Genomic DNA, 13,881 nt, shown 5'->3' with positions numbered 1-13,881 from the left:
TCTCCCCACCGCCGGGGTTCGCTAAGATAAGAAAGATAAGAGTTGATGGAGCGGTCTCGAGAGACAACCTGCATGGCTCGTTCAGCGCTATTTGCCGAGACTCCTCTGGCCAGTTCTTGGGTGCATCAGCAATCAAAATACAGGGGGTCACGGAGCCTGCAACTCTCGAAGCACTGGCTTGCCGGGAGGCGCTAGCACTAGCTTCAGACTTGGCCCTGTCCAATTTCATTGTGGCTACGGACTGTCAGGGAGTAGCAGACGACATCAAGCATGGTACGGGAGGGACGTATGCTAGCATCGTCAAAGAGATTATTGAGACGTCAAGAGATTTTCATCAATGTACCTTCATCTTCGAAGGTAGATCCACCAATATTGAGGCGCATAGTCTCGCTAAGCACGCTTTCGGTCTGGATTTTGGGCGCCATTTGTGGCTTATAAACCCATCAGACATTCATTGTATCCCTATGAACTTATTTGAATAATAAAGTGTGTTTAGATTCAAAAAAAGCTAGACATAGGGACACCCCAAGGAGGGAGCCAGGGATCAATTCCTTTCTTGTCAGTCCATGCACATCGAAAAAGAAGAACTGATTGATCCTTCTGATTCATTCCTAGGTTAGTACGTGCACGTCGAGAAAAAACTGAACTGAGTGATCCATTCCTATTTTGTTGTGGCCGCCGAAGTATCGTCTCTTCGCGATTGCGCGCTCGGCGCTCTTTTCCCTTTTTCTGCTAAATCGTTTTCCGTTGCTAATTCAGATCGTTCGCCAATTTCAATTCCCCGGCTGCCGTCGCAACCCCGCTTTGCCCTCTGTCTATCAACAGTTCGACCATTCGAGGTACATCATAGTAATGTTTCGGTTCCTAGTCTCCTAGATGAATAGCCGGCACATCAGCACTGTCTTAACATCCCCTTCACACGAAATTTCAAAAAAAAAAAACCTCGAAGAAATATTAGGTCTTAACTCTCAAGAGTGTGATGTTCTATTAGTATGTGAAATTTTCAAATTCAAATACATTACCATTAACGAGGTACGAAAAAGACAAAAGCAGCAATGAATAGTATCAAACAGTAAACGTCACAATTTATGGCTGAATTTGTTTTTCCATAGCTCGTTAATGGTACCGCGCGTGTTTGAACTTGAAATTTCACATGCCAATAGAACATCAACGTCTTAATAGTGGTCTCTTAAGAGTTAAGATAGATGCATGATCCTTGCTTGCTGTTCTCTCAGACTCAAAAAATTTCATATCCAGGACACGTACATGCATGCATCCATTCTCCATCCCATTCCTTGGACACCATCATCCTAATTTGGTTACAATCGAAGCACATACAGCATAATTAAGACAAGACACGACAGCGCCGAATGCATGTGTAAGCGTATGCATCTTGGTGAGCGGCGTCCGTGGCAGGCAGGCTAGCTGGAGGTGGTGTTGGCAACGACGGTGATGTTGAGCCTCTTGAGCGTCTCGAGCGCGATAAGCTCGTTGGCCCTGTCGGTGGGGTGGTACTCGTCCCAGAACACGTACTTGCTGCGGTCCTTGCAGAGCGTGGAGAGCGGGGTGCACGTCAGCGTGGGCCGCACCTTGCCCAGCGTGCAGCAGGGCGCGTGGGAGTTGTTGAAGCCGTGCATGTAGGGCCGGTCGATGATGTCCTGGAAGTAGTCGTACACGTCCCCGAACTGGAACGTCGCGTTGGGCAGCGACGCCGCCAGCTGCTTGATCACCGCGCCGGCCTGCTTGTTGAAGCTGAGGGCGAGCTTGTTGGTGGACTCCTGGCACGCCGTGGAGGACCTCTGCAGGAGCCGCTGCAACGGGATGCAGCCCATGGGCCCCAGCCCGAAGAAGGTGACCCGCCGCGCGCCCAGCCCGTGGAGGAGCCGGAGCTGGGCCTCCAGGGTGGTGACCATGTACTTGACGAAGGTGTCGCCGTTGTAGGTCCACGAGTCGGAGTAGACGGGGAGCAGGTAGTTGTTGATGAAGTCGTTGGCGCCCATGGCCACCACGTAGTAGGCCTCGCCGAACAGCTTGTCCGCCGCCGCCTGCCCGATCTTCTCCCGCATGAACGCCTGCGTCCCCTGGAACAGCTCGATCTGCTTGTACAGCGAGAACCTCTGGATCTGCAATGCATGCACGCAATCGCCACGGGTCTCGGTCAGATGATCAAACCGTAGCGTTCTCGCATGACACCATGGTGTCTACGAGAAGTTGGTGAAGTGATGGATGGGTGTCTTACGAAGAGGGACGACGTCTCGTTGAGGATGCCGCCGCCGCCGGACGCGTAGTTGAGGCCGCTCTTGGCGATGACGGTCTCGTCCACCGACGGGTCCAGGAACGCCGGCGGCCGCGGGAGGCCCATCTTGTCGCCGATGATGTCCGCGACGGTGCGGCCGTTGCAGAACCTGCCGTTGGGCATGCCGCTCCCGAAGTCGATGCCGTACCACGGCAGCGCCGCGCGCGCGAGGCTCTTGGTCAGGTAGTTGTTGTTGCCCACGTCCGACAGCGAGTCGCCGAAGATGAACTGCACCACGTCGCCGTGGGCGAGGCCCAGGAGCAGGGCCAGTGCCAGAGCAATGCCCAGCGGCGTCCTCTCACAGCCCATCTCGTTGATCGGCGAGCACGTGCTTGTTCAGGTCTACTAATCAAGTCCTGGTTGATCAGGAATGGATTGGATTTGCATATTATAGAGATGGGGGTGTGCGGCCCCGCCGGGGAGTTGGGGATGGATGCACCTACCTACCTGCGAAGCGTGGGGAGGGGAACTTTTCAGCAAGCTTAATTCGGTGGCAAGCGGAGGAGTTGGCCTAACCTGGTCGTTTACTGATGTGGCGGATGTCAGCCGGTGGCAGGTGTTCCTCCTCGCATACAAAATATTTGGGACTAGCTACGGGTCAATCGACTGATTTTTGGGGGTCAGTCCTTCCTTTTTTTTTAGAACTCTCGCCCAACTTTATTCATTGAAAACAAGTGACATAGTACAAGGTTTGGGTCACGAGGGTTGCCCAACCACACATGTCTACCTAGTCCTAGAGTACAAGCAAACTTGGCAAGATTATGAGCCTCATAATTGTGATTCCTACGCTCATGAATAAAAGAGTATGAATTAAAACTATTACACCGAAGCATTATTCATGTATAAGAGCAGCGTTGGGGCCTCCTGTCCCTCTGTTAATATCATTGACCATTTCTTGGCAATCCGATGCCACACATATGTTCATTGTCGCAAGGTCTTCTGCCAAAGCCAGCGCTTTTTTGCAAGCATAAGTCTCGAGCATCATCGGATCATTGATTCCATGAAAAACAACCGCCGATGAACCCAAATATTGGCTGTCCTGAGAAGCCCCTCCACGCCGAGACCTGGCCACTGCTCCGTCCACATTCACCTTTACCATACCACTCGGAGGTGGAAGCCACCTCTTCTGTCGTACCACCGCCACCCTTTGTGTTATTTCATGTTCCTTCCTCGCATGTATCTGGCTCAGCTCGTCAATGTAATTATTCACAAAGGATGCGGTCTGTTGTGGACTCTGGAAAATTGATTCATATATAGCCTTCCTCCTTGCAAACCAGATAGACCATAGTGTAATTACCAGCCTCGTGAAGCTTGCATGGTCCAGGGATTCATTCAGTTGGAATAACCAAATCCGCGCGTTACCTTCCAAATTCTCAGACATTTGGGAGACAAGTACATCATCCGATAGAGCCCAAACGCAGCGTGACATCGTGCATGACACCAGCGCATGCCTCCATGAATCAACGCAGCCACATAGCGGACATGTAGCCTGTACCACCATGTTTCGTCTATGCAAAGTGTCCGTCGTTGGTAGCGAGTGATGAGCGAGCCTCCAAAGAAAATCCTTACCTTCGACGGCACCTGTAACTTCCATAACGAACTCCATGACCGTTCCTCTTGTTCGCCATTGGAGGACCCACTCCTTCCTTCAAGCGACTCCTCCCTTTGTAACTTCGTTTTTTGAAGAAATCTGTAGGCCGAACTAACAGTGAAGTTGCCCTTCTTCTCTGGATGCCACGCCCAAAAATCTGATATGTTGCGTGTGCATACAAGGATCTTCAGTATGGCATTGGCGTCGATTGGCAGGAAGACATTGCGGATCAAGTCCTCATTCCATGATGCAGTCGCCAGGATCAAGAGCTCCGACACGTACCTTGGAGGGTTCGCCACTAGCGACGTGATCGGGCGTGGTGTCATCTCCTTCGGTATCCAGTTATCAACCCAAATATCTGTCGTCTGTCCATTACCAATCCGCCTTATAATGCCTTGCTGTAATAAATCCCTTCCCTCCAAAATAGCACCCCAAATCTAAGATGGTATCGTCCCTAACTCCGCATTAAGGATTGACCTGTCCGGGTAGTACACAGCTTTAAGGATTCTAGCACTTAGGCTTGCTGGTTCCTGGAGAAGCCTCCATGCTTGTCTTGCAAGTAAAGCCAAGTTAAAAATCTCGAGGTCCCTGAATCCAAGACCACCCAAATGCTTTGGCCGGGTCATGACATCCCAAGAAACCCATGCCGGCTTGCGCTCACCTTGCTTACATCCCCACCAGAATTTCTTGATAATAGACTTGATGTGATCACACAGTCCCCTTGGAAGCTTGAAGCATGACATCAAAAAAACCGAATGGCTTGTGCTACTGATTTGATAAGAACATCTTTGCCACCAGTTGAAAGGCATTTGCTCATCCAACCCTTCACCTTGTCCCACACCCTGTCACTCAAATACTTAAACGTCCCCTTCTTTGAGTGGCCCACATCAGTTGGCATGCCTAGGTATCTGTCACTCAAAGACTCATTATGGACTTGCAGAAAACCCTTGACAGCATCACACACTATCTCTGGGCAGCCCTTACTGAAAAAGATGGATGATTTTTCCTTGTTTATTCTCTGTCCTGATGCCATGCAATAAGTATTCAATAGGTTTGAAACTTCCTCTGCTCCATCAACACTTGCCCTGAAAAACAACAGGCTATCATCCACGAATAAAAGATGATTCACCGCCGGTGCCGACGGTGCCACCTTAATGCCGCTGAGCTGGGATGATTCATTTTGAGAGTTTAAGAGGCACGAAAGGCCCCCTGCTGCTAACAAGAAAAGGTAAGGAGAGATTGGATCTCCCTGTCGAATACCTCTTGTGAGTTTAAATTCTTCTGACTTCACACCATTAAACATAACAGAAAAAGATACTGAGCTCACCATATTCATCACAACAGTCACCCAAGGTGTAGCAAAACCCAGTTTCTCCATGATTGACTTCAAATAAGACCACTCCACGCGGTCATATGCCTTCATCATGTCAAGTTTTAGTGCAGCATAAACATTGTTCTTTGACCTCTTCCATTTCATAAAATGCAAACACTCATATGCTGAGATTATGTTGTCAGTAATCAGCCTTCCAGGAACGAATGTCGACTACTCATGTGATATAATCTCCGGGAGAATAATTTTCAGGCAGTTTGCCAACACCTTCGAGGCTATCTTATAAAAAACATTACACAGGCTTATTGGGCGAAACTGAGATAGCAACATTGGATTCTATACCTTTGGGATCAATACCAGCAATGTATCATTCACAGCAGCCGGACTTTCCTCTCCCTTCACAATAGCTAGCACCGCCTTTGTGACCGCATCTCCACAAACATCCCAGTGCATCTGGAAGAAGTGAGTAGGGAAACCGTCAGGTCCTGGAGCTTTTGTTGGGAACATTTGGAATAGTGCGGTCTTGACCTCCTTAGCTTTGTAAGGGGCCAGCAAGGTTTCATTCATAGCCGCTGTAACTTTCACCGGTACATGCTGTAGGACCTCATCTACACCTTGAACCCCCTCTGAGCTATATAAGTTTTTGTAAAACTCCAATGCCATTTGCTGCATCTCTGTCGGGTCACTAGTAACTTGCCCACTTGGCCGTTCCAGTGCCTTTATTAGGTTCTTTCTATGGCGCATCAAGTCTCGCATATGAAAAAAGTGTGAGTTCCGGTCTCCCGCCGATAGCCACTCCACCCGAGAACGTTGTCGCCACATCAACTCTTCCCGCATGTAAAGCTCTATCAAATGATCATTTATCTTTACTTCCGCATGCGACGGGCCCGTCCGCGCTCTATCATTGCGCAGGCGATCCAATTCCTTCTTCAGACTATGTATCTCGCCCTGAACACTTCCAAACGTAGACTTGGACCAGGCCCCCAAATTATGGGCAAGCGCCTCCAGGTTCGCGCACACTTCGCACACCCGCGGGTTGTGGCTGTTGAGATCCCACCCCGCCTGAACTGCTGTTTTGAGGTCCGGATGAGTATCCCACATAACCTCATAACGAAACTGTTTCGTTTTCTTTCCTCCCCCACTTGGTTGTGCTAAGTGTAAAAGAAAAGCTGAGTGGTCTGATGTAGCAGCCGTAAGATGTTCCACAGCCGCTGAGGGAAACAATCCACACCACTCGACCGAGCCCAAGGTTCTATCCAACCTGACATGGGTATATGAGCCGCCATTTACTTTCTTCTCATATGTCCATCTTGTACCTTTGAAGCCCAGATCGACCAAACCACAAACATCCACAGCATCCCTAAAGCCCTGAATTTGTGCCTGACTCCTCAAGCCAATGCCATCATGCTCATCATGCTTTAGGACCTCATTGAAATCTCCAATACACACCCACGACAAATCTTGGAGTGTAGACAAATTCTTCATAGTATCCCAAGTGTGGTGACGAAGATGGGTCTGTGCTTCTCCGTAGAAACAAGAAAGCCTCCACGGCTGGTCCCCTATGCCAGTTACTCTACCATCAATATGATACTTCGAGTAGCCCAAAATCTCAATGTTTATTTCATTATTCCAAAACATAGCTAAACCTCCGCTTCTACCGGAGGCATCCACAGCAAAAGAACTATCAAAACCTAAAGTACTCTTTAAATTTTCAACTCTGTCCCCACTGAGCTGGGTCTCAACTATACATAGTACTCTAGGGGCAAACTTATTTGCGAATTCACGCAGTTCTTAAATTGTTGGGTCGCTGCCAATCCCCCGACAATTCCAGCAGAGCAGACTCATTGCGTCTGGCGGTCCTCTAGTGGGGAGGCCGCCATTCTCGCGTCCGAGTTTTTCCCTCCAGTAGGGTTTTTCTTCACGCCACCCATGCCTGTCTTCTCACTCTGGACTGTCATCTTTGACCTCTTCGGATCCTGTTTCAGCGGGGGGCTGAGAGGCACCGTCTCCCCGCTAGTTTTAGAAACTAGGGCAAGCTCCAAACGTGCAACTGTTTTAGTTTTCGGTGAGCCAGTAACTTGTTCAGAAGTTCGTTTGCGATTAGCTTCGGTCACGTCCATGTCCACATCATGATCCTGCATATTCTCCTCATCATGTTCAACTTTAGTTGTAGATTGACGATCACCGTTCCTTGCTCTCTGATTCCTGCTCCTGCGTCGGGTCCCCCAAGCTGTTGTCTCCGGCGCACAGAGGTTTTTGAAAACCAAGGCAAAAGGAGGATGAACCCCGTCCCCGTGCTCTTTAAATTCGTGACCCATCATGCCGCACACCTGACACCAATCAGGCAAGAGCTCGTACTTGACAGCAAAGATCTGTCGTTCTCCTCCTCAGACCAGAGATATTGCTTTCTTCAAAGGTTGACGAACATCCAGCCAGACCCTGACTCGGTAAAAGTTCCCCTCGAAATCCAACGAAGATGGCTCTGAGTCCACAAACTCACCGATCTTCGAGGCGAGTGCCTTGACTTTGCCATGAAAAGCTATAGGAAGCTCGATGATCCGCGCCCATATCTCAATCGTAACGAGCTCAATCGAGGAAGGCTTTGAGTATCCATCATACGGAGCAATAACCACGGGGTTTCCCCTAAAGTGCCACGGCCCTCCTTGCGTGACCCGCTCCCAATCTCCCAAACAGTCGAACTGCATCTGGAATAGATTATCCTCGAGGGTTTTGATCTTGACTGGCCTAGCTAGATCCCATGCAGTCTTCATATTCCAGAAAAACCAGTACGAGCTGGAACCCTTATCCATATGGACTCGGGCCAAAATCATCCAGCGGAGAGCCTCCTTTGCCGGCTCGTCCTCATCCTCGAAGATCACGTTGTCGAGGTCGTCTATTGATCTCAAACTATTTCAGTCAAGCCTAATTAATTAGGCAGTCCAGTTACGGTAGTTGCAGCAGCAGAAGCCCAACGCACAGGTGCAAGCTGCAGTCCAGTACTGCCAAGCGAGTCTATTTTTTTGTATAATGATTATGGCTGCTCTAGTATATTGTTGGACAAGCTTTTGTAGATGATCCATGAATAGCACTCACACATATTGGCTTTGCTCAAAAAAGGAAAAATCTCACATGTTGGCAAACAATATGTATATTTATTTTATACATGCATACAATACATATAAAAACATATACATACATATATATAGTATGTATTATTACTATGCAAAAATGAGCATATAATAGCAAAACTTAATAAATAACAATAGGACAACATGATGCAAAATGGACGTATCAACTCCTCCAAGCTTAGACCTCGCTTCTCCTCAAGCGGAAGCCGAAATTGATATCATGACCACATGTTTAGAGAGAGGTCCATGGGCCTCTTACATGCCGTAGGATCCATGGCTCGTACTGATCGTAGACTGAAGTCAGAATGCGATTTGGGTCGTAAACGGGGTAGAATTAGAAATGCTTGTTTATGGTCTCAGACCATAATTCTATCGACAGACATAATACTATCGAAAACCCAGGCTTAATTCTGTCGATAGGCATAACGGGTTGTTAATGGGCTGTAATACATGATGGGATGAATAAGGCCCAAAGGGTTAATGGGCCACAGACGGGTTGACTATAACTGTCGGGCCACTAGGACTGGGGGTACCGAGGGCTGTTTGCTTGCGGCCCAAGGCCCGACGCGTACCGTGGGCCCTTCACGGCCCGTCCTCAAGACTTCAAGGACAAGACCCTCGCGAGGGCCCCCCGCCTCGTGAGGCGCCCAGCGACGGACAACCTCAAGAGTCCCCGAGGCCTCATGCGAGGTGGCCTCTCCAAGCTGCCTCCCGAGGCCCCCTCGCGGGCGGACATCTCTAGGTCGCCAGGCCTCGCCTCGCACTGCACGTGGGTGATGCGAGCCATGATGAGTGGCGCCTGGAGCCGCGGCAGCAGGCGTAGATGGTGAAGCTTTCCTCTTTCGTGCTAAGAGAGCAAGGCAGCTCGCCGAATCCCAAAGAAATCCCGAAAGGTTGTCATTTCGGTGCTAGAAGACCAGGACCGCGGGCTCGCCAGAACGTAGGTCATCGCCGAGCACACCGACGCGTCATGACCAGAAGATTTAGCAAGCGGAGACTGCTTTTGTCAGGATAAGCTCTACCCTTGTTCCCCTTCGAATTTGGCCGTTGTGGCAACCCTTCTCCCCTAGTGTTTCGGGGGAAGAGGACCAAGCCTAGTATAAGTATAGGCTAGTGATGACCCACAAGTGTAGGGGATCTATCATAGTCCTTTTGATAAGTAAGAGTGTCAAACCCAACGAGGAGCAGAAGAAAATGACAAGCGGTTTTCAGTAAGGTATTCTCTGCAAGCACTGAAATTATCAGTAACAAATAGTTTTGTGATAAGGTAATCTGTAACGAGCAACAAGCAATGAAAGTAAATAAGGTGCAACAAGGTGGCCCAATCCTCTTTGTAGCAAAGGACAAGCCTGGACAAATTCTTATATGGAGAAAGCGCTCCCGAGGACACATGGGAATTATCGTCAAGCTAGTTTTCATCAGCTCATACGATTCACGTTCGTTACTTTGATAATTTGATATGTGGGTGGACCGGTGGTTGGGTACTGCCCTTTCTTGGACAAGCATCCCACTTATGATTAACCGCTATTGCAAGCATCCGCAACTACAAAAGAAGTATTAAGGTAAACCTAACCATAGCCTGAAACATGTGGATCCAAATCAGCCCCTTACGAAGCAATGCATAAACTAGGGTTTAAGCTTCTGTCACTCTAGCAACCCATCATCTACTTATTACTTCCCAATGCCTTCCTCTAGGCCCAAACAATGGTGAAGTGTCATGTAGTAGACGTTCACATAACACCACTAGAGGAGAGACAACATACATCTCATCAAAATATCGAACGCATACCAAATTCATATGACTACTTATAGCAAGACTTCTCCCATGTCCTCATGAACAAACGTAACTACTCACAAATCATATTCATATTCATAATCAGAGGGTTATTAATATGCATTAAGGATCTGAACATATGATCTTCCACCGAATAAACCAACTAGCATCAACTACAAGGTGTAATCAACACTATTAGCAACCCACAGGTACCAATCTGAGGCTTTGGGACAAAGATTGGATACAAGAGATGAACTAGGGTTTCAGAGGAGATGGTGCTGGTGAAGATGTTGATGGAGATTGACCCCCTCCCGATGAGAGGATCAATGATGATGACGATGGTGATGATTTCCCCCTCCCGGAGGGAAGTTTCCCCGGCAGAACAGCTCCGCCGGAGCCCTAGATTGGTTCTGCCAAGGTTCCGCCTCGTGGCGGTAGTGTTTCGTCCCGAAAGTTTGCTTATGAGTTTTTCCAGCGTAAAATACTTCATATAGCAGAAGATGGTCATTGGAAGGCTGCCAGGGGGCCCACGAGGCAGGGGGCGCGCCCAGGGGGTAGGGCGTGCCCCCACCCTCGTGGATGGTGGGTGCCCCCCTCTAGTATTTCTTCCGCTCAGTATTTATTATTAATTCCAAAAATGACTTTCGTGGAGTTTCAGGACTTTTGGAGCTGTGCAAAATAGGTCTCTAATATTGGCTCCTTTTCCAGCCCAGAATTCCAGCTGCCGGCATTCTCCCTCTTCATGCAAACCTTGTAAAATAAGAGATAATAGGCATAAGTATTGTGACATAACGTGTAATAACAGTCCATAATGCAATAAATATCGATATAAAAGCATGATGTAAAATGGATGTATCAACTCCCTCAAGCTTAGACCTTGCTTGTCCTCAAGTGGAAGACGATATCGAAAAATATGTCCACATGTTTAGAGATAGAAGTGTAGATAAAATAAAATACGGACATGAGGGCATCATGATCATTCTTATAACAACAACATATATCTATTTTGTAATATGATTTTTTATGCTCAAGTAACAATCTATTCACAATGTCAAGTATGAATCTGCAACTTCATTGAAAACTAACAATAATCTCGATCACTGAAGCAATTGCAATTTATCATAACATCGGAAAGAGTCAACATAAGAGCTTTTCAGCAAGTCCACATACTCAACTATCATTTAGCCTTTCACAATTGCTAACACTCACGCAATACTTATGGTTATGAAGTTTTAATTGGACACAGAGAAAGATAGGGGCTTACAGTGTTGCCTCCCAACCTTTTACCTCAAGGGTAATGTCAACAATAATAGTTCATGCTAACTTATATCCAATTGGATATATATATATATATATATCAGGATCTTTCCAACACGAGGTGCTTGCCAAAGGATAAAATATAAAAAGGAAAGGTGAAGATCACCATGACTCTTGCATAATGTATAAGACAAAAGTAAAAGATAGGCCCTTCGCAGAGGGAAGCAGAGGTTGTCATGTGCTTTTATGGTTGGACGCATGAAATATTAATGCAAAAGAACGTCACTTTATATTGTCACTTGTGATATGGACCTTTATTATGCAGTCCATCGCTTTTTTTGCTTCCATATCACAAGATCGTATAAAGCTTATTTTCTCCACACTAATAAGTCATACATATTTAGAAAGAAATTTTTATTGCATGCAACATGACAACTTACTTGAAGGATCTTACTCAGTCCATAGGTAGATATGGTGGACTCTCATAGCAAAACTGGGTTTAAGGTTTTTTGGAAGCACAAGCAGTATCTCTACTTGGTGCAAGGAATTTGGCTAGCATGAGAGGGAAAGGCAAGCTCAACATGTTGGATGATCCATGACAATATACTTTATTTCAAATATAAGAAAACAAAACCCATCATGTTTTCTTCCTTGTCCAACGTCAACTCTTTAGCATGTCATATTTAAATGAGTGCTCACAATCATAAAAGATGTCCAAGATAGTATATTTATATGTGAGAACCTCTCTTTCTTTATTACTTCCTATTAATTGCAACGATGACCAAAATTATGTTTGCCAACTCTCAACAACTTTTAATCATCATACTCTTATATGTGAAGTCATTACTCTCCATAAGATCAATATGATCTCTTTTATTTCTTTTTATACTTCTATTCCCTCAAGAACATAGCAAGATAGCAAAGCCCTTGACTCAACACTAATCTTTATTATATATAGCTCACGGACTCGATTACATAGAGGGATTATAAGGCAAAACTCAAAACTAAATCATACCAAAACTTTATTCTACTAGATCAAGATATTGCTAAAAGGATCGAACTAAGAAAAATAGTAAATATAGGAGTGTGATGGTGATACGATACCGGGGCACCTCCCCCAGGCTTGGCAATTGCCAAGGGGAGTGCCCATACCCATGTGTTTATGTCTCCCTCTTCGGAGGTGGTGATGACGATGTTGTTGATGATGTGGGCTTGTTGTCCGTCTTCCAAGGCATAGGCTCACCATCATAGAAAGATGATCGAGTCTCTCGGATCCTGAAATCTGCAGCCAAGCTCATCCTCTTGAATCTATATTCATACTCACAGTTTTGGTTTTGCAGGTCATAGATTTGGGCTTGGAGGTGCTCGATTTTCTCATGAAGCTTGAAGATGGTCTCCCCAATGTTCTTGGCATCCAGCTTGTGGTTGTTGGTGAACTCCGCGATCATCATCTGGTTGGCGTTGAGTCCATGTTCCACCATCCCTTGGCACTTGAAAACTTGTTGTTCCATTGCTTCGAGTCTTGTCTCCACGCTTCCGGTACTCCTTGGTCCCTCAACATCGCGGATGTGCAGCACCCCCTCATGCATCTCAATGGTTTGAGGGTGTTTCAGCACCTTCGCGAGGTAGGGGTTGATGACCTTCTCGAAGAACTTGTCCTTGGGGGTGCTTGAAGACGTCATGGTGATCTAGATCTATTAGAAAAATAGCTTAAAACAAAGATAGAGGATATTTGCATGATACGGTGGTCAAAACCTTCGGGGGATTATATAATGATTTTTTACCGACCAAAATAAGTATCATGCAAGAAAACGGAGTCCGGAGAGCACACGAGGTGCCCACGAGGCATGGGCGCGCCCAGGGGGTCGGGCGCGCCCTCCACCCTCATGGACTCCCCGTGTCCTTCTCGGACTACTTCTTATTTTCCTATTTTCTTAAACATTCCAAAACGGAGAAAAATTGCTATTAGAACTGTTTTGGAGTCGGTTTACTTACCGTACCACATACCTATTCCTTTTCGGAGTCTGAAACATTCTGGAAAGTGTCCCTTATGTATTCCTCCGAGGTTACGGTTTCGATAACATTAGTTTCAACATTTATTGGGTTACCTGAGATGTAATGTTTGATTCTTTGACCGTTCACCACCCTCGGACTTGTGCCTTCGAAGTTGTTGATTTTTATGGCACCGGAATGATAGACCTCCTCGATAACGTAAGGGCCTTCCCATTTAGAGAGAAGTTTTCCTGCAAAAAATCTTAAATGAGACTTGTATAGCAAAACATAATCACCTACATTAAACTCACGCTTTTGTATCCTTTTGTCATGCCATCTTTTAATTTTTTCTTTAAACAATTTGGCATTCTCATAGGCTTGGGTTCTCCATTCATCAAGTGAGCTAATGTCAAATAACCTCTTCTCACCGGCAAGTTTCAAATCATAATTGAGCTCTTTAATGGCCCAATATGCCTTATGTTCTAGTTTGAGAGGTAAGTGACATGCTTTCCC

The 13,881-nt window shown here is 46.8% G+C and overlaps 1 protein-coding gene across 1 annotated transcript; it reads right to left on the bottom strand.

The window, feature by feature from the left end:
• Positions 1 to 1,196: 1,196 nt before the first annotated feature.
• On the bottom strand, positions 1,197 to 2,662 carry LOC119335425 (GDSL esterase/lipase At1g74460-like). The gene is made up of 2 exons (XM_037607561.1): positions 2,240 to 2,662; positions 1,197 to 2,123 (listed from the first exon to the last, which is right to left on the bottom strand). The coding sequence occupies exons 1-2, from the start codon at positions 2,603 to 2,605 to the stop codon at positions 1,422 to 1,424; spliced, it is 1,068 nt and encodes a 355-aa protein (XP_037463458.1). The 5' UTR covers positions 2,606 to 2,662; the 3' UTR covers positions 1,197 to 1,421.
• Positions 2,663 to 13,881: the final 11,219 nt, after the last annotated feature.

The sequence above is a fragment of the Triticum dicoccoides genome, chromosome 7B (assembly GCF_002162155.2).
Source record: "Triticum dicoccoides isolate Atlit2015 ecotype Zavitan chromosome 7B, WEW_v2.0, whole genome shotgun sequence".
Classification (NCBI taxonomy): Eukaryota; Viridiplantae; Streptophyta; class Magnoliopsida; order Poales; family Poaceae; genus Triticum; species Triticum dicoccoides.
The sequence above is the reverse complement of the archived record's forward strand: the minus strand, read 5'-3'. Positions and strand labels throughout refer to the sequence as shown.

Excerpts from the sequence above, each read along its gene's own strand:
- LOC119335425 (XM_037607561.1), bottom strand. The coding sequence starts at position 2,605 with ATGGGCTGTGAGAGGACGCCGCTGGGCATTGCTCTGGCACTGGCCCTG. Across the intron at positions 2,124-2,239 it reads ACGAGACGTCGTCCCTCTTC|ATCCAGAGGTTCTCGCTGTA; the intron begins GTAAGACACCCA and ends CATGCATTGCAG.